This window comes from Passer domesticus, chromosome 16 (genome assembly GCF_036417665.1).
Source record: "Passer domesticus isolate bPasDom1 chromosome 16, bPasDom1.hap1, whole genome shotgun sequence".
Classification (NCBI taxonomy): Eukaryota; Metazoa; Chordata; class Aves; order Passeriformes; family Passeridae; genus Passer; species Passer domesticus.
In genome coordinates this window covers 10,100,764-10,119,451 of record NC_087489.1, presented here as the reverse complement: position 1 = coordinate 10,119,451, position 18,688 = coordinate 10,100,764, and the positions used below count along the sequence as shown (strand labels likewise).

At 47.2% G+C, this 18,688-nt stretch overlaps 1 protein-coding gene across 1 annotated transcript in view; it reads left to right on the top strand.

The window, feature by feature from the left end:
• Positions 1-778: 778 nt before the first annotated feature.
• The window catches only part of COL9A3 (collagen type IX alpha 3 chain), a 34,909-nt gene continuing 16,999 nt past the window's right edge, over positions 779-18,688 (top strand). Inside the window, 16 exon segments of the mRNA XM_064391542.1 lie at positions 779-829; positions 831-1,067; positions 2,194-2,271; positions 6,457-6,492; positions 7,072-7,143; positions 7,401-7,454; positions 11,169-11,204; positions 11,803-11,826; positions 12,747-12,800; positions 12,973-13,026; positions 13,741-13,782; positions 15,242-15,298; positions 16,529-16,582; positions 17,058-17,111; positions 17,218-17,271; positions 18,041-18,094. Coding sequence (XP_064247612.1) covers positions 779-829; positions 831-1,067; positions 2,194-2,271; positions 6,457-6,492; positions 7,072-7,143; positions 7,401-7,454; positions 11,169-11,204; positions 11,803-11,826; positions 12,747-12,800; positions 12,973-13,026; positions 13,741-13,782; positions 15,242-15,298; positions 16,529-16,582; positions 17,058-17,111; positions 17,218-17,271; positions 18,041-18,094 — 1,011 coding nt within the window.

Below are 18,688 nucleotides of genomic sequence, written 5' to 3'. Positions count from 1 at the left end.
CTGCTGGAGATCTGGTCAGACAAACACTGCGCCCCTGCAAGCCTCCTGTTGTAAAGATGCCAAGCTAAAATCAGGTAGTTCAGTTCCTAAGCTTTGATTTTCCATTTCTTGTGTTCCTACCCAGATGAGCTGTGTCATTTCAGCCCTGAGGAATCTGGCCACTGTTCCTCTCCACTTCCAAGCCCTGCTTTGAATGAAATTGCCTTTAATCAATAAAGGGAATTGTGAAGCTCATTGCAGGAGATGCATCTTCATTAATCTATTGCCATAATGGGATCACCAGACAGGGAATTCTCCTTCCTTCCTCACAGTATTTCAAATATTTCTTTGTGCCTTTGAGAATGCTCCTCCTTTTTCCTTCCTCCTTGTATCTGTCTGTGCTTGTCTGTTTTCCGACCAGCATTCATCACTTCTCAAGGAATTGGTGCTCTTCAGATCACTCTAAAAAAAACCCTTTAAACCAGATGTGAACAACCTCCAGAGCTAACAAAGCACCTCACTAGGCAGTAAGTGCATTTCTCTGTGGTGATTATGTTACAGGTTTCTTAATGTCCCTGCTGCAGTTAGGTGGCCTCGGGCACTGAAAAACTCACCCTGTGTTCCTTTTTACCTCTCCAGCACAGAGGTGGTGATGGGCTTTGGGAAATATCCTGGGTGAGACCTAGGGAACAGCCTTGTGTTTGCAGCTGGAGTAACCCAGATTGGCTCCTGTGTCCCATCTCCCAGTGCAGCCCTTGCAGAGCTCCTGGAGCAGGAGGCTGGGGCTGCCCAGCAGGGCATGAACGAGAGCTGCTCTGCTGCTCCCCCTCCTTCTCCCACCTCCTCTGCTCCAAGCTCGGCCCCTCTCCCTTGCTCCAGCTGGAGCCACAGGTTTATCTGGAGGCGAGGAGCCTCTGCTCTGTAAGCTGAGAGCCGCGAGGAGGAGGAGGGATCTGCTGGACCCTGGAGGAGAAAGGGTTTGGCTGCCTGGAGGAAAGGGAGAGAGGCAGAGCCTGGGCACCATGGCTGGAATCTCTGCTCTTGGGCTCCTCTCCCTGTGTCAGCTCTTGGCCACAGCATCAGCTCAGGTGAGAAACCTCATTTGTGTCTCGTGCTCCAGGGAAAACCTGTAAGGGTAAAAAAGAGTGTGTGTTGTACCTGTGGGGTGAAACGTGGCAATAGGCAGTGATTACTCTGAAGTTTATTACAAATGTGCACCTGGGTTTGTACCTGTGTGGGTAGGTGTAAAAACTGCTGCTTTCTGTTTCTGTAGAAGTGGTGTTTTTCCTTTCAGGACTGCAGTTATGAGAGGGAAAGCCTTGGAAAGGGCAGATCTGTAGATGCAAGAGAAATAATTTGCTTTTTCAATGAAGTAATAGATCTCCAGCGAAACTGATCTGATCTGGGTCTTTATCTGAATCAGAATTTCTTACTCATTCCCTCAATCAGTTTTCAAATTTTACACATGTTTAACCCTTGCTCACTTGAGACATGAAGCTGTATTAAACTTCCCTGTCTGGTGTTAACGTTATTGTCTGGGGAAGTGACTCCTCGGTGAGTTTTTCATTGTTAGTGAGGAATTTTTGCAGCCTGGCTTGGGAATTCAGAACTCTGCTGTGAGCAGAGCTGCTTCTACAATGAAACCTTTGTTCCCTGAAGGTACAGTCAGTTGCTCTCTGGAGCCCTCTCCACACAGAAGTAATTTATTGGACCTTTCTCTCCTTCCCCCCACCTCAGACCTTTCCAAAATCCGAGATTTTCAGGGGGCACTGCTCAGAAAGGAGACTGTCCCTTTCTCCTCCTGTCTTCACTGGTGCCTGCCTGGCCTTGCCATCACCCCATCAGACTGGGGCTATAAATTCATTATTTCTACCAAGCACTCGGCACCTTTTTTCCTGGGCTTTGCATTTCCTCCTCTGCCCAACCCAAAACGTGCCTGTAGTCAGAGCAATTTCTTACACAACAAAACCCCTTTTCTGCCCAGTGTCCAGTTTGCATTCCCAGTATGGGCCACCAGTAAAAGGGGCTGGGATGTGCTCAGTCAAAAGGGTTTTCCAAAGAGCCTTGCACTGCTCTGGAGCAGCTCTGAGCCCACCCAGGCTGGCAGGGGGTGCACATTTAGGGTTAAGCTGTAGGATTTTGCCAAAGATTTCTGATTAGCCCATGTGTTCCTTTTGATGGAAAAACAAGCTCTTGTCTCCCACTTTTCCCCAGTCCTTTCCAAGAATTGGACCACAAGGGCCTCCTGGACCAGCAGGACCCCCTGGACCATCTGGCAAGGACGGCATTGACGTGAGTGACACAGGGCTGGCTGGGCCAGGGTGGGGCAGAGGAGCTGCTCCTGCTCTCCACATCTGCAGCCTCTGGGGAATGGACCTGGAAAATCACTGTCCTGTTCTGCAGGAGGCTGAACGGCCAGAGGAGCTGCTGATCTTTGCAGGATCAGTCCCCTGTCCCCAGGGAGAGCTCAGGGGTTTGTGACCCTGCTTGCAAAGTAGAATATTTCTCTTTTTGTGCAGGGTTGAGTGCAGGGGTATGATGTGTATGGGGTCAGCACACGTTCAGCAGTTCAAAGACAGATTTATGTGATGCTTCAGAGCATCTGCATTTCTAGAGAGGCTACAAGAGACTCAAATATGCAGCACTGGACACTGCTTTTGTCTTATTAGTTTTATTCCCGTATTGTCATCACGGTTATCCCTCACTTTGGCACAGGATGTGTCAGGATCTGGCTCTTGTGTTGCCAGACATGAGTTTGTAGTGGCCCAAAAGGCAAATAAAATGAAGAGCCTTTGTTTCAGCAGGCAGCTCCTTACACCTCCTGCAGAGGGAGAAGACTACATAACCCAGGACTTAATGGAGGAGAAAATATTTTTCTGTTAATTTTAATTGATGTTTCCATAGAAATTAAAAATATTGCTTCTGTGCATGTGTAAGGACTGAATTGTGTCCTGTAGTTGGCAGTGGATAAAATGAGCATCAGATGGACCTTCAGCAAGACCACATCAAATGCTAAATCTGGGTTCCTGCTTCGATTTCCAGTTTGAGCAGCTCTTGTCTCTCTGAGCTGCCTATGGAATAGTGCAGGGGGTTTTGGAGCTCCTCTGAAGTACATTTATTGGAATTGGGCCCTTAAGCAACCTTGAAAAAATCTATTCATTCCATGTAGATCATTTTCTTTTGAAGAAGGATGTTAAAAAAAAAAGGTATGAGTTCCCTGGTGCATGGGGAACAAGGAGTGTTTGTGCCTGCAGTGGGAGCTTTCCCTGCAGCTCCCTGAGCCAGGCTGGGCTGAAGAGAGAACCTCATTGATTCCCTGCTGCTCCCTCTGAGTGTCCTTTTGGCTAAAGGAGTCTGTGTTCCTGGGCATCTCCCTCTGGTTTTGTGGTGTGAGACGTTCAGAGCTGACAACTGTTTTTTGTGGTGTTTTTGGTGGTGTCACAAAAGGCCTCAGGGGACACCCCAGAAGAGGGCAAAGGACACTGGTTCCAGTTTGCAGCAGGGCATTGCTGTGGCCAGCACACTTTGGGAAAGGCTGGCTGTGATCCACTGTGGAAGCAAAAAGAGGAGTTTGGGAAGGATAAAACCCTTCAGGACTTCAAGTATCAACTTCTGCAGAGAGGAAATGGGAAAGAAACCCTGTAGTTGTTCAGCTCCTGCTTTCCACAGGATATTTAACTCCAGAACAGCACCAGCATGGCTTCTGATTGCTCCTGGAAACAGGAGCCCAGGGAGGTGTCAGTCATGTGGACCTACTCCCCTTTATCCACAACTAAGAGCTTTGGAAGGCTCCCCATGGGACAGGCTCAAATAACAACATCTAATTAATGTGAAGAACTTAGTCCTGATAAATCAAATGGCTGGGTGAAGTGTTTAAGGTGCAAAGTCCTGCAGTTCCAAATTCACCCTGGAGATTTGGCTGCACAGAAATAATCTCTAATTTGAACAGACTTGAGCCCATCCCTCCTGTGGACAGAGGGTGTCAGGAGCCCTGTTCAGGTGAGATGGTCTGGCTGCCCAGGGAAGGCTCCAGGGTGGTTCCTGCTCTTTCAGAATTTGCACAGGAGGAGATGCTGGGCAGTGCCTGGTGTTGAGCAGTCACACAGCCTCCCTGCTTACAAGCTGCCTTTTTTTTTGTCAGTACACTCCAAAACATGATGGTAAATAAAATTCAGCACTGCTCTACATTTTCCTACTGCTGCATGGGGAGGGTCATGTGGATCCTGAGTAGCAGTGTCAGCTATGACACTGCAGAGTGAAACCCTTATTTTTCTTTTGGTGCTGAGACTTTTTCTTAAATTGCAATTGGAAATTTTCTGCACTGTGTTCCTGAACTCTGTAAGCCACTCCAGCCAGGTCACTGTGACAGGTGATTTTGGATTTAAGTGGTGTGGAAGTGCTGCTGGGTGTCTTTGAGCTGGGTGAGTGCTGCTGGGGTGTTCAGCAGTCTCCTGCCATCAGCTGTGAGCACTGAGAGGTGCAGAGCATGCAGCTGAATTATTCAGGATATCTCCTTGGATGAACTCCATCAGCACAATTTCTCAAAGGTCCAGCTTTCATCTCTGCCTTTCAGGGGGAGCTGCAGCATTAAGTCCTTCTGAAATATTTTATAATTAAAGCCTTTAACAAGCTTCTTGTTTCATACCCAGTAACAAGCAAAATCTCTCCCAAGACTAGAAACAGCATGTTTTGATGGAAAGAATTAGTGACAAGTTCCTGTGAATTATTTCTGGAGATGTAATTCCCTAAATTGCTAATAAGCAATTGTCACTTTTCAAAAATCAAGCTGCTTTTTTTTTTTTTTCCTTCTGCTTTCTCTCTCCTGGCTTGACTTGCTGAGAAGGAGTAAACTTCCACATAGCACCAGGAGAGCATTTCCTTCTGCTGACAGCCCTTGCTCTAATTCCCAGTGACCAGGCACGGGGGGTACTGCATGCCCTGATTAGGCTTTGGGTTCAGCTCTCTGAAGTTCTGGTGCTCCTGCAGGGCTCCACCACGGCAGGATCAAGGTTTGGGATGGTCCCCAGCAGCCTTTGTGGTGCTGTGACCTCCCTGTGCAGATTCCCACCACGGAGGAAAGGAAAAATGCAAGGGGCTGGCAATCCCAGGTGATGGAGAGGGAGCAAACCACCCCTGCAGCCATTTCCAGCTGCCTTTTCATTTCCAAAGAACTGCTCCTTTCATTTCCCGGGCTGGGAACCTTCCCCAGCCTGCTATGATAACTATTTATGGAAAAGCTGTGGGCAAGGGACACTGAAGGAGTTGCTTCAGCAAGTCAAAGCATAAAGATTCCTCTGTTCAGGGCCCCTCTGGCTGGTCCGTGGGGCAGGACATAAATCCTGAGCAGCTCCAGGCTGGGGGGATTTGCCCCCAGCCTTCCCAGATATAGAAACATGCTGTAAATCCCCCAGCTCTGCACACACATCCCGCCCCCTAATTAGCAGCCCCGTGGTGGGATGGTGCTATTTCCAGCCTTGCCCTGTCAATAACCACCCTCTTGCACAGAGATTTTCTCCTTCCAGGGCTGCCCCTTCCCTTCTGCTCCCCCACAATAGCTCTCAGAATATTCAGTGTATTGCCCTAAAGCCAGGAGGGCAGGGTACCCTCTGGACTGGGACACAAAGTGTTTTTCTCTGGGATGAGTTGGAAACCAAGCTCCCGTCAAGCTCCTGCTGCTCACAAATATTTGCTTTTTTGGGGGCCTAACAATAAAATACAATTTTTTGTCTGGAGTCCACACACACACTTATGAATGGCATTACAATTGGCTGAGCTGGAAGAAGTGATGAAAGACTTACAAAATGTTGTCTCACAAACACTTTTAATGCTGTTCTTAAAAGTTTCTTTTTATTACAATAGAGAAAAAAATAGAGTTTTTGAAATATTGTATGAAAATTGTGTTTAATCCAAATTGTGCAGTTGGATTAGGTGGGAATCAGCTGGGGGCTGTGCTTATTTGCTTTCCCTGTCCAGGTTTAGTCATGTGAAGGAAATCATTGTAGACAGTTTGTTCATTCTTCACTTTGTGGTGTATCCCCAGCTCCTGGCAGTGCCATGGCTCCATGCTGTGCCCTGGAAAGCTGGAGCTGATCCCTGAATCAGCAGGAAGATGTTTGGAAGCTGTGACACCCATCAGCTTCCTCTCTGCCCCACTTGCAGCCAAGCCCAAGTGCAAATAAATTCTAACCAGGTCTGGAAGAAGCTGAAAGCTCTGGGGGCAGTGTTCAGGAGCAGTGGTTCTCTCTGAGGGGCTGGGGATGTGGATTTCCCTAAATCTGCTACTGCAGATGTTGGAAAAGGCTATCCAGGCTCATCCTGCTTAGGGGGCAGCAGGGTTCAGAGCATCAGCTCATGAGACTGAGCCAGGTGAATCCTGGCGGGGCACGAGGAGAGGTTTGAGTGCAGCTGGGAACTCCCTTGCTGGGAAAAGACAGCAAAGACAGGTTCAGCACTAACACTTTTTCCTCTTTCCTCTAGGGAGAGCCAGGCCCTCCTGGTTTGCCAGGCCCACCAGTAAGTATTTCCTGCTTGGTGTTGACTTGTCCCTCCTTTCAAGAGGACACAGGACATGAGCTGGCACTTACAGCCTCAATTTCCTCTTCACCTGCCACAGAATTCTCAGGAGTGGGGATGCTCAGGGGACAAACACATTCCCCTGCTTCACTGCTATCAGTGAAACAGAATGAAAGTTAAACTAATGAATGAGATGAGATAAAGCTTGTTCCTGACCTGTATGGGGACAGGTGCCATGGCACCAGGCCACGTTACATTTTTGGCACTGCTCTGATCCTGCTTCAGCCCCTCAGCCTGCCAGGGGTGCTCAAAACTGTACCAGATGCAGAGAGAGCCCTTTGCTTTGGCCACTCACTGCATCCCTTCCTACCCCTCCTAAGAACAGCTTGTGAGCACGTGGGAATGAGCCAAAACACTGAAATTTAGGATTTTGATATGGATTCATAGCAAGATTCACCTCTCCTCATGGGATTCTCCCATGTTGCATGGTGTAGGATTAACACATTAATAAATGAGTTCCATCCTTGCCACATTTCTCCTGTTATTTTGTTATAATAATTGACTGTTTACCTCATGTAGGGGCCAAAAGGTGCACCAGGGAAGCCTGGAGCTGCAGGTGAAGCTGGATTGCCTGGCCTTCCTGGAGTGGATGTGAGTATTTTGTCATCTTCTCTTAGGGTTTTTCAAACCCTTCACCTAGGCAGGAGTGTTTTCCTGAGGTGTCTCACCAACCTTCTCTGTGCCTACTGGAGAGGGAATGGGAGTCCTGGACCTACATCTGTGTCTTGCATGTCAAAAGAAATTGAAGGAGAAGCAACTCTAGGCTGAATTAAGGATTATGAGAGCAATTTTGAGATGTGTTGCTGACAGGATGGCACTCTGTTGATCTTTTGGGGTTTTTTTTACAGGGTTTAACAGGAACTGATGGCCCACCTGGCCCAAATGGGCCTCCAGGAGACCGTGTGAGTACCTCATTGCACCCCAAGTCCCTTTAAATGGCCATTGTCACTGAGTGAGGGGATGATTTTCACATTCTGCTGTAAATTGGTGATATTCAGGTGTTGATTCTGATGTAAACCCTTGCAGAATACTTGGATCCTTGAAATGCAGCCCCAGGTGGTTTTTCATTAGGCAGGGTGTGAAATCCACCTTTCCTTCACGTGGCTTTGAACCTGCTTGGGTTGCCTCAGTGGTGGCTGTACTGGGGATATTTCAAGTACCCAAAAAGTTTCTTGAGGCAGTCAGCAGACTCAATGGTGAAGTTTATCAAAATGAAGTTATTTTGGCCTTTATTTGCAGTCTGAGTTGGCAGATCTGTGTTGTTTATAATTAATGCTACTGTGTATTAATTGTTTGAACTTTTGCCTTTTATTACTTCTGGAACTGTCCATATGGTTGCATTATTAGTTGCCATAGTGTTCCCCAGCCAGCCCAGCAAGAAATAAGAGGTTTTTTCTGCTTTCTGCATATTCTAGCTCTGCTGAGGGGCACCACAGGGACAGAGAAGCAACTGCCAGAGATGATCCAGATGTCCTTGAGATCATCCACAGCCATCACCCCTCTTAGGACTCCCTGTGACATTAAGGAATAATCATTAACGAGCCACTCAGCACAGATTGTGATCCAGCATGGCTGTTCCCCTGTCTCCCAGATGGGAATATAAGGCTTGTGTCCACAGCTGGCTTGGTGGCCTCTTCGACTCAGGGCTGCAGTGAGGAGCTGGATTTTTGTCACCTGTTCAGTATATCCCAATAATCCCCTTGTTGGCCCAAGGACTTACTCAAATCTAAAAAATCTGTGAGTTATTTAAGGGGATGAGCAGCACAGCCATGTATTTGTGGTATGCTCTCCCTCCTTTCCCATGTCACAGGCAGAGTTTGTGTGGCCACTTTCAAAGTTGAGTGGCAGGACCCAAATGTGGTCACAGCTCCAAGCCTCTGTCCATCACCACCACGCTAAACCCCACTCCTTTTCTGTCCCATGTGCCCATCTTTCTCCCCAGAGATCCAGGCCTGCGAGACCCTGGCCACTCTCAGACATTCTGTAGCAAGAGCCCAGCAGCGCCTGGGAACAGATCCCTGATTTTTAAAGGAGGGAAGCTCAGGACCACCCGTGCAAGGCTGTGAGCAGTTCTGTGCCCTGTTTGGGGCTGGGTGGCTGTGCTTGCCCGTGCCCACCTCAGCACACAGCTCCTCCTCGCAGGGTAATTGAGCAGAGGGTTTTTGGGCACAGAAATTCCTCTCTGGCTGCCGGGCAGGAGCCCCAGCCCGAGCTGCCCTCGCCGCACGCTCGGCTTTGCTGGGCTCTCCCTTTTCTTATAACTCATTCTGGCAGCATGGGGCACACCTGGGACCCCTCGTCATTTATGGGAGATTTTCAAGGTCACTGCTCCATCTGGGAAATTGTTTTAATTGCTCTGATAAAGGCTGGGAAGAGGGAAGACCTCAGAAAGCTTTAGCACTCTAAATGGAGCGTTGTTAGCCCGGCTTTTTTTCTCCGTCTTGTAGAACATATCTCAGTCTTGCAGGACTCACTGAAATAAGCTGTTTACTTATTGCTGTGGGTTTGAATTCATGCTTAACACTCTGATTTCTTCTAAATAAGCATAATTTTTTGAATTGGAGTGTCTGAGAGCAAAGTTGTTTAGCATAGGGAAGTGGGCTCATGGAAGCCAGTTTTCAGTAATGATTTATTGCCAAACATTTTGAAAATATTTTTATCTTAAATATCTCCTGCTGCTCTCAGCACCCATTAGCTTTTCTCCTGCTTCTGCTTAAAGACTGATTAGATCAAATCTGCTTGGTTATTTTGCTTTTAAAATCCCTTTATTTTTAGCTGAGGTTGAGCTGGGTCCTGACCTCCCTGTTAGGGACTGGTGTCCTTCATTGGAAAGTTCTCAAAGGCCGTTTTGAAGTTTGTTGCTTTCCAATGAAAGCAATAAGGAAAACATAATTATTCACTTCTATTTATGAATGTCATAATAATCAAGTGTTTTCTACGCTCCATAGCTGTCTATTCACAGAGTAAATTACTGCAAAATGAAAAATTATGGTGATAGTGTTTTCTAATCAAAAGAAAAAGAACATTGTTACCAGGAGAATGAGTCAAGTCAGAGAATGTTATTAAAATTGAGATGTAAATTAGAGTCTCTCCTTTGCCTTAATGCAGTAGCATCAGCTCATTCAGGGATTTCACAATCTCTTACCAGGAATGTTCACTGGTGCATTCTGCACCTTACACCCTCCAAGGTGTCAGAATTAGGGAGTGTAAAAGGCCAGCATTTGGCATTTTGGGTGCTCTGCCATCTTTCTGGCCTGTTGGACAAAGCAGAAAGGGGTGATGCAGCTGCCTTCAGAATCAGGGTGCAAGTGAGGAGGTGCCAGGAATTCAATGTTTTCCTTGCAGGAGGAGATCCCAGCTTGTCCCTCACAGCCAGCAGTGGTTGTGAGCATTTTTAGCCTGCAGATAAAAGTGACTGGAGGCAGAGCAGAGTAACCTGCAGCAGGGGGAATGAATGAGCTGACATTCACAGCACAGCTGATTTTTATTGGATTACTGTCCTCTGCTCACAAGACCACTCTTAACAAGGCCTTGGGTCCTCTGTGTCTTTCTCCTTAAGTTTAACAAGAGAAAACATTTCTAATCCCCTTTGGCCCACAGAGCAGGAGCAGAGGGCAGCTGTCATCCCTGGGGGCACAGTGGGAGCTGTGTGTGCTGGGATATTCTCCAGGTCAGCCCTTCCACCTTGTTCTCCTGGTCCCAGGGGCAGACACCCTTTAATTCCAGCTCAGGAAATCTGCTCGAGATGTTTCTGTGCAGCATTTTGGGGATGCTTGGGAAGGAGGTTTGGGCTGGGGAGAGGCCGTGGAAGCTTTGTCCCTGTGCAAGGAGATGTCCCTGCTTTGTCCTGCACCCTGGTGCCCTGGAAGCTGTCCCTGCCCATGGCAGGGGGTGGAATGAGGTGATCTTTAGGGTCCCTTCCAACCCAAACCAGTCTGGGATGCTGTTTCAGAATTATCACCCATAATGAATTTCACAGCCTGCTGGCCAGCTGGCAGCTGTGCAATGCAGCAAAGGGGTTAAAGGAGATCTCTCTGTGTTCTTATCTTCAGTCAAGCAGGAATTCACAGCTTCCAGAGTGACTTAATTCCAGTCTAAGCCATGAGCTCACCAAGCTCCAGTCAAGCCTAAGAGTGGGAATGCAAACTGGGAAAAGGAGACAGGGGAGTTGCCAAGGAAGCAAGTGAAGAAGCAGAAGCTGCCAAATCTTTGGCTTTACTTGAAAGGAAAATAGATGAGTTAATAAAGTTCACTAGAACAAATCCAAATTCTGTTAATAGTTTTAGGAAACTTAGTAATTGGATCTACAATGTGAATGTATTATGAATGAGAATATTTCAAGTAGATAGAATTCAAGTTATGAACATTTAGATATTCATGGAGGATATCTAGATATTAGTCTGAGGCTAGCTGGGACTTCCAGAGTAATTATCCATAAGTTTTTGTCCTTATATGTGTGAATTCAGCTGGGCATCTCCAGTTGTGTCCTGCTTCTGCAAGACACTGCTGGAGTTTCCAAGCAAAGATTGGTGTCAAGGAGAGCAGGCCTTGGTGACTCCCCATGTGGGGGTTTCTCTTTTATCCCTGCTGATTTCTGTCCTGTTTTATTCCCCCAGGGTGCATTAGGACCTGCTGGGCCACCCGGACCAGCTGTAAGTACCTCCAGAGCAGCTCATGTGATGAAAGTGTGGAATGTTGTGCCAAAGCCATCACCAAGAGAGGATGGGAAGCTTTGTATCCCAAACAAAAGTATCAAAGCCTGAATGAGTGAATATATTGTTTGAAATGTTTAAATATTTAAGTGTGACCTGCTCTGGTAACACAGACCTGGTTTTATTCTCTGAGGTGCTCTAAAAGCAAACCAGCTTGGGATACAGACTGACTTATCAAATGCTATCACAATTATTAGACATTATCCAGTGTCTAATGAAAACCAAAAGGAAAAGGGAGAAATAGATAAACTGGAATGTTGTCTTCCTCTCCATGTCCCACTCTTGTGCCACCACACATCTCTTTTCTCACAGACGTCTCATAGGTAACAGAGATGGAAAAGGAATACAAATTGTTAGAGGCAGCAAAGGAATTCATCAGGACTCTACTCTGATTGCCAATTATAATCATTATAATGGGGCAAGGGAGTACTAAGGAAACTTACAACAAAAAAAAACAGCAGTGTTTTTTGAGCTTTTCTTGTATTCCTTTGTGCACAGTTTCTGAGTGATCTTTTACTGTTTCAAATGTTGTTTTCAGGGCAAAGGACTACCAGGACCTCCAGTAAGTAATAAAAATACTTTTTTCCAAAAAAAAAATTATAAATTAAGATTCTGATTTTATTGGATACCCTGAGTATTGCAAACCCACCCCAGGCCTCAGGTCCTTCTACTGTGCCAGGGGTCCTGCAGATCATTGACCCTGTGGGGTTTTTATCCTTGCCCTCACCCTGGGAGCAGGTTCTGGTGTAAATCCAAGGCAGAGCAGCCTTTAAACAGTGGGAGTGACCAACCCTGGGGCAGCTTTTGTTTGGTGGCTCCTGGGAGCTGCCCTGTGCCTGAGGGTGCAGATTGGCAGGGAATTCCAGTGGAATTTTTGGAGTAAAAAGCAAGATGTGCATTGGAAAGCTGATGGTCTGGGCAGGATGGAGCTCCTTGGGATTGGGCATGGGGACAGCCTGATGCCTTAAGTTTTGGCTTTCATATTTTCCAGATTCTGTACTGCACTAGTGTACAACTCTAAACTTCATACAAAGTGTCAGCAAGCTCTCCTCACAGCTCAGTCACACAGAACAATCCTTTTCCAGCCCCAGAACCAAGGACATCCCTGCAGCTCCAGCCCCAAAATGAGCAAACAACAGGGAATTGAGGAGAACAAACTGGGAGGGTGGGACTGCATCACCTGAGCTATAATTGGACATTTAACTCCCAATTTGACATTTAACCCCCAAGAAATGGACCAAGACTTATGAAAGCCTGAGAACTTGTGACTCAGGGTCCATCTTGGGTGTAGCCATGGCCAGGATCTTGCACTGCCCAAGGTGCTTCCTTTGAAGGCATTTTAATAAATCCCTGTTTTATTCCTTTAACTCTGCCTAGCCTCTGTTCCAGGCAGCCTCTCAAGGCATCACAAGTGCTGGGTACCCCCAGGCTTTGGGGTGCCAAGGTCACCACAGGTGTTAAACTCTTCTCTCTGTTCAACAGGGGCCTCCAGGACCCAGTGGGCTCCCAGGGGGACAAGGATTTCGGGGCCCTTCTGTGAGTTTCTCCTACCATTTAATCCTCTTTTACTGAATGTGCCACAACCGCAGAAGAATTAGTTTAATTTTTGTCTCTTAGCTCTTTCTGAAGTGATATTTTGGTAGCCACCCCTCACATCCCCTTGCATTTACACTGAAAAGGAATTCTTACTATTTTTCTCCCCTTTTAGGGACCTTTTGGTCTGCCAGGATTCCCAGGGCCTCCTGGACCACCTGGGCCTCCTGTAAGTTGAGACTTGCAAATGAATGTGAGAAAATTCCTGGGGGGAGTCTGGAATTTTCTTCTTGCTGCACTTTTTATTTGTTGGCACTGCCATGAGCATTCAGCAGGGCATAAACACCACGTCCTGAGGAGAGCAGGGACTTTTCCCTGGCTGCCCTTGGATGTTTTGATGACCTCCTGTTGGTTATTTGTGCTCTGTGTGAGGAGGAACCCGATGAACCCCACCTTTATGGCACACAGGGCATGGGGTGGGCTTGTTGTCCTCGCAAGGAAGGTTTTTGTGCTTGCTTGGATCAGGATTTGTTTTTGTAAGGCCAGCAAGTGGGCACTTGCAATCAAATCCCTGCTTGGGGTTTGCTGTGGCCTCTCTGGAGCGTTGAACAGTGGGACTGGGAGGTGTTTCCCAAGGCCAGGATGAAACCAGGCACAGCTGCTCTTCTCTGATTGCTGCCTTCATCACTGAGGCCCAAGAGTCTTCCCAAGGCCCCTGGGCACCTCCAGGGGATGGTTTCACCCCTGCTGTGTCTGGTTTTGGGGTCTGATGCAGCTCAGAACACTCCACGTTCAGGGGAAGCATTTTTGGGCTGTGGGGCTGAGCATGTGCCTTGTGCTGATCCAGCTGAGCTGGGTCTGTAAAAATTGTCCTAGAAATTGTGTTTCCTCCTGGTGTTTGTGTTTGTCTTGTATTTAAAAGCCACCATTCCCTGAATTGCAGGGTCTTCCAGGTGCCCTTCCTGATGGTGGTGGTGACCTTCAGGTAGGTTTTTATTTATGTACCATGAAAATATGCTTTGCTTTAATCCCTGATGTGACTTTTGGTTGGCACAGCTGGGGGAGCGTCAGACCGTTTAACATGCACTGCTTAGACCTGCAGGTGTGGGTTTAAACCACCTTATCAGAGTGGGGTTTGTGTTTCCTGGACTGAAATGTTTATTCAAGGAGGCAGATGTGCACTGGAACAGATTTCCCAGAGCAGCTGTGGCTGCCTCATCCCTGGAAATGTCCAAGGCCAGGCTGGATGGGGCTTGGAGCAGCCTGGGACAGTGGAAGGTGTCCCTGCCCATGGCAGAGGTGGAATGGGATGAGCTTTAAGGTCCCTTCCAACCCAAACCAGTCTTTGATTTTGTCCTCGATTTTTGCTTCCCAAAATGCACATTTTGCATGCATTCTTCATGTGCTGAACAACTCCAGCATTTGGTAACAGACTGCAGCTTTTCATGCTGGCTCTCCTGCTCTGCAAAGGAAGGCAGTGTGTGCAGCCCTGTTTGGTTCCAGGCTTCCATGGACACGTGCTTCCTTTGGGCTTCCTCCCTCAGCAGAAAGCCTTGATCCCTTTCTTTCAGGGGAGCAAAAGGAGTGTTGGGTCCAGGAATGATGGAAGTGACATTTGCAGATTTCACAGCTGTTGTTGTGACAGCTTCTCTGCTTTCCTAATTGGCGTGTCCCAAAAAAAGCTCCAAGTCAGTTTAGACTGCCTGATGGCACATCACATGGGAGTTAATAGGAAATGCTGCTATTTCTGCATGTTTAATTTAAGTTACCCTGTGGAATATACTAGAAAATTAAATTTTTGCTACAGAGGTGCTGCCTGAAGTTGTATTAAAAGAAAATAAAAAACAAACAACAAAACAAATTAAGAGCTGTTTGTAAAGTTTCAAGAGTATGGCCTTTTCCTCATTCAATTTCCATGCATGTTCTGCTCTGTTCCCAGTCAAGCTGGAGCTCCCACCAGGGGCTCTCCCACCCCTGGACATCTGCAGATATCAGTTTATAGGTATAGGGTTTTTATTGGTGCCCTTCAATTAACTCTGATGCCTGTCCTTGTTTCCTTTAAGGAGCTGGCTAAAGGAAATCAATGGGGTCAGTTAATGCAGAGGATTAAATGTGGTCCTAATGATTTAAAGAAAGTGATCCCACTTCACTGGGAAACTGGGTTCTCCAGCATTTTGGACTGTGGACACTGCCAGCCTTCAGAAAGTCTCCCAGCCCATGTTCAAAGTGGAGTAGGCCATTCATAAATCATTGTTTTGTGGGGTACCAGGACCTCTAGGACCCCATTCCATAGGGAAATTCTGGTCAGTCCATGATGCTGTGATTCCATTGGATTCAGTGAATTTAGAGCCAAAATCCACATGACCTTGTCCCCTAATGGATGAAGCCAGCCTCCCTGGGTGTGCTGTGTGCCTGCTAAACCAAAGTGTTCCTGTTCCCTGCAGTGCCCAGCTCTGTGCCCACCAGGTCCTCCAGGCCCCCCAGGAATGCCAGGATTCAAGGTAAGGAAACACCACCTGCAATGCCAGACTTCTCTCCCAAAATGAACACCACTATGAAGGCATTAAATTCTATATACAGCCTCTGCATTTAGGCTCCCAAAGCAGCCGTGCACTTGCCTTTATTCCTACAAATGAAATTTAACCCTTGGCATAGTTAGAAACCCCTGCAAGGCCAGTGGGGCAGAGCTGATGGACAGGAACAAACAGGGGCAGCAGTTCAGGGCTGCCTCAAGAACCAGGTGCTGAGAGCTGGAAAAACCTCACCAGTTCTTAAACTGCAAAATGTAACTTACATAATTAATAGAATACAATTTAATTGTTGTTTTTATAGCAACAGATTTATGTTTAAATATTTTAAACAGAATTTTTTTTTGGCCTGTGATATGTAAATTTTCAGCTCTCAAGAGTTAAACATCTCCTCCTCTGTCCCCTCTATGTCTTTGCAGTTATGGACTCCAGCAGTGAGACAAAGTAATAAGTGATTCAAGTTCTTTTAGCGGGATTTAGAAGCTGGCAGTGAGTGGGAGAACTCCTGGGAAATGCTCTCAGTTCCTCCTGAAGTGACCTTTCTCACTTTCCCTGTCTGCTTGGGCTCTGCACTGAGTCATAAATATCATTACAAATACAAAGTGTTTGGGGACAACTGTTCAAAATTCATAGCTCATGAGATGGAAAGCCCAGAGAAAATCTCCAATTATGATGCAAATGGTGCCCAGGACCTTTGCTGTGGTGAGGAATAACATCTGCCATGGCTGGAATGAGCCTGGGTCTCTCCCACAGTCACAGAGCCAAGACACAAAGTGAATCAGAGCTTGTGTGAAAGCTCTCAGTGGGACATGGATTTCTTTGAAAGCTGGATGATGCAGACATTAAAGATGACTTTAAAAGGGAGGTTAAAATGCAGAATGGGGTTCTCAGGAGTGACTCATCCCCATTTTCTGGCGTGATGGGAGCTGAGTTCTGGTCCCTGTGTTTGAGTTGCATGCAGACCATGAGCTTAGCCCGGTGCAAGTCACTCTGGAAAACCAAATCTGGGCATTTTCAGGAACTGCATCAATTCTGACACTGGTAGCCTCCCCCAGGAGGGAGCTCCATTCACAGCACACCTACAGACTGTTTTCTCTGAAAGTCACTTGGGATGTGGGGTTTAGGTTTCACAGCTGTCTCACCCAATCTAATTTTAAAGCAACACTCTACTGGGATGTGAATAATCATAACTCTTCTTTCTAGGGACACACTGGTCACAAAGGGGAGCCTGGCGAAGTAGGAAAACAAGGAGAAAAGGTAAACTTAAAAGTAACAAGGGAGGATTTTTCTCTTTAAAACACTTGAGAAAGAAATAAGGGATTTTTCCAAGGGGAGAGGGAGGGATGAGGCTGTTGGCTGAACAAGGAGCAGCTACTTTGGCTGAAGTGCATTGGGTTCCCCTGCTCTCCCTGTAGGACCATGTGCTGACTCCCCAAGAAAATTCACCTTTCCAAGGATCATCATGTTAAGATCAGTTTGATTTAACAGCCATCCCTTGCCATGCAGGGATGTCAGCTCAGGAACAGCCCGGCTTTAGTCACTTGGATAAATTCCTGACTGATCTGGCTGTTCTTGCACATAGAAATTGTCTATAACATAGAAACAAATTCTGTAGAGAAATCTGGGAGGGAGAGAGGGAGCTGAAGGAGAAACAAGATGGGGCTGTCCCTGGCTGTGTTTGCAGGCTGCTGCTGTCCCTCCTCCTCCTCTCTGACTGATTTTTCTGTCCCAGGGTAACCCTGGCCCTCCCGGCCCTCCAGGGATTCCCGGCGGTGTTGGCCTGCAGGTAACCCCAGCTCCTCTCCTCCCACCCTTCCCATGGCCTTGTCATGTGGAGTCACCTTGGTTACACAAACTGTGATGAGTTTGAACTGATTTGTTTCCTTAATTAGGGCCCAAGAGGACTGAGAGGCCTCCCTGGTCCAATGGGTCCAGCTGGCGACAGAGTAAGAAAAAAAAATCTGATTTTTCCTTTTTCTCTCCACCACCATTTTGCCTTTTGAGAGGTGCCAGTGGCACTTGTCCTTACTGAACTCCACTGGGAAACTTGTAAAGGTACAAAGTGTGGGCTGTTCCCTGCAGCCCCTCCATCAGAACAACCTCCCAAAGTCAGGAGAATCCTCACACCCCAGGGGCTGGCAGGGTCAGGCCCAGCCAGACTGAATCATTTCAGCCTCAGTGCAAGACTGACAGTGTTAGAGAATCTTGGAGGAAAAAAAAAAAAACAAACAACAACAAAAAAATGAGAAACATTTCACAAACATTTCACTTTCTGTTCTGTCTCTTTACAAGAAAATGCCAAAGAATCACTGATGGACAAAGGTTTTCAGGACACAAAAAGGCTCCTCAATGAGAACAGGGTCAGTCTCCAGCTCACTGAGGCTTTGGACTCCTGTCAAAATCCCTTGACCAGCAGCCCAAAGTCTGAATGGTTTTGGATTGGATGAAGTCATGCATTTATTTAGGAGTTAGAGCGTTATCAAGACAGCAATGCCATAAATGTTATCAGTGTATCAGGTACAAAGGTGGAGAGACCCAGAGTAAAAACCCCTTGTTCAGAGTGGGATTGTTTGCAGGTCTGTCCTGCAAACCAGCAGGAGACACAGGGCTGTCTTTCCAGGGCTTTTGTGTTTTCTCAGGCTGTGAACAAGGTGGGGATTGTGTTACTTCATGCTCTGCCAAGCCCAGGCTCACAATGGTGTCTGTCCTCTGCAGGGTGACATTGGATTCAGGGGCCCACCTGGAATCCCCGGACCTCCAGGCAAAGCTGTATGTATCCCAGGCTCTCTGTGGCCCTGCCTTCCACAGCCTGCTTTATTCCCCCTTCCTGAGCTGTGCTGGCCACCTCCAGCAGATTATTCCCTTTGCCCTTTCCCTCCACTCACAGCAGTGTTATTTTACCTGACCCAGACCTCACGACGTCTCCCTTTGCCATGCCCCACACCAGAATGAGTTCACCACATTTCCATTGCTCTCTGTGCTTCACTGCCCTTCCTAGAGCACCAGCAGCTGTGGGCAAGCCCTGGAGAAGAGAATATCCTTTACTTCTGGAGGGAGAATCAGCCCTTGAGCCTGGTCTCTTCCCAGCTGCCCACAGCTCCCAAGGATTTTTGCTCCAAGCAGGAATAGCTGTGTGTTGAGGATGCAATCCCCAATCCTTCTGCAGCACCACCCTCTGGGGACCCCTCCATAGTCTTGCAATTATAGAAGAAATTCATCCAAACTAAAACAAAATGAGGTGCTTTCTTACCAAACCCTTCATTGCACCCAGCAGGATCTGGACAGTAAATACTAAAGCTTTTCTCCCACTCTGTTTCTGCTTGAAGAAATTGCTTCATTAAATGAAGGGGAAGATGGTCTCTG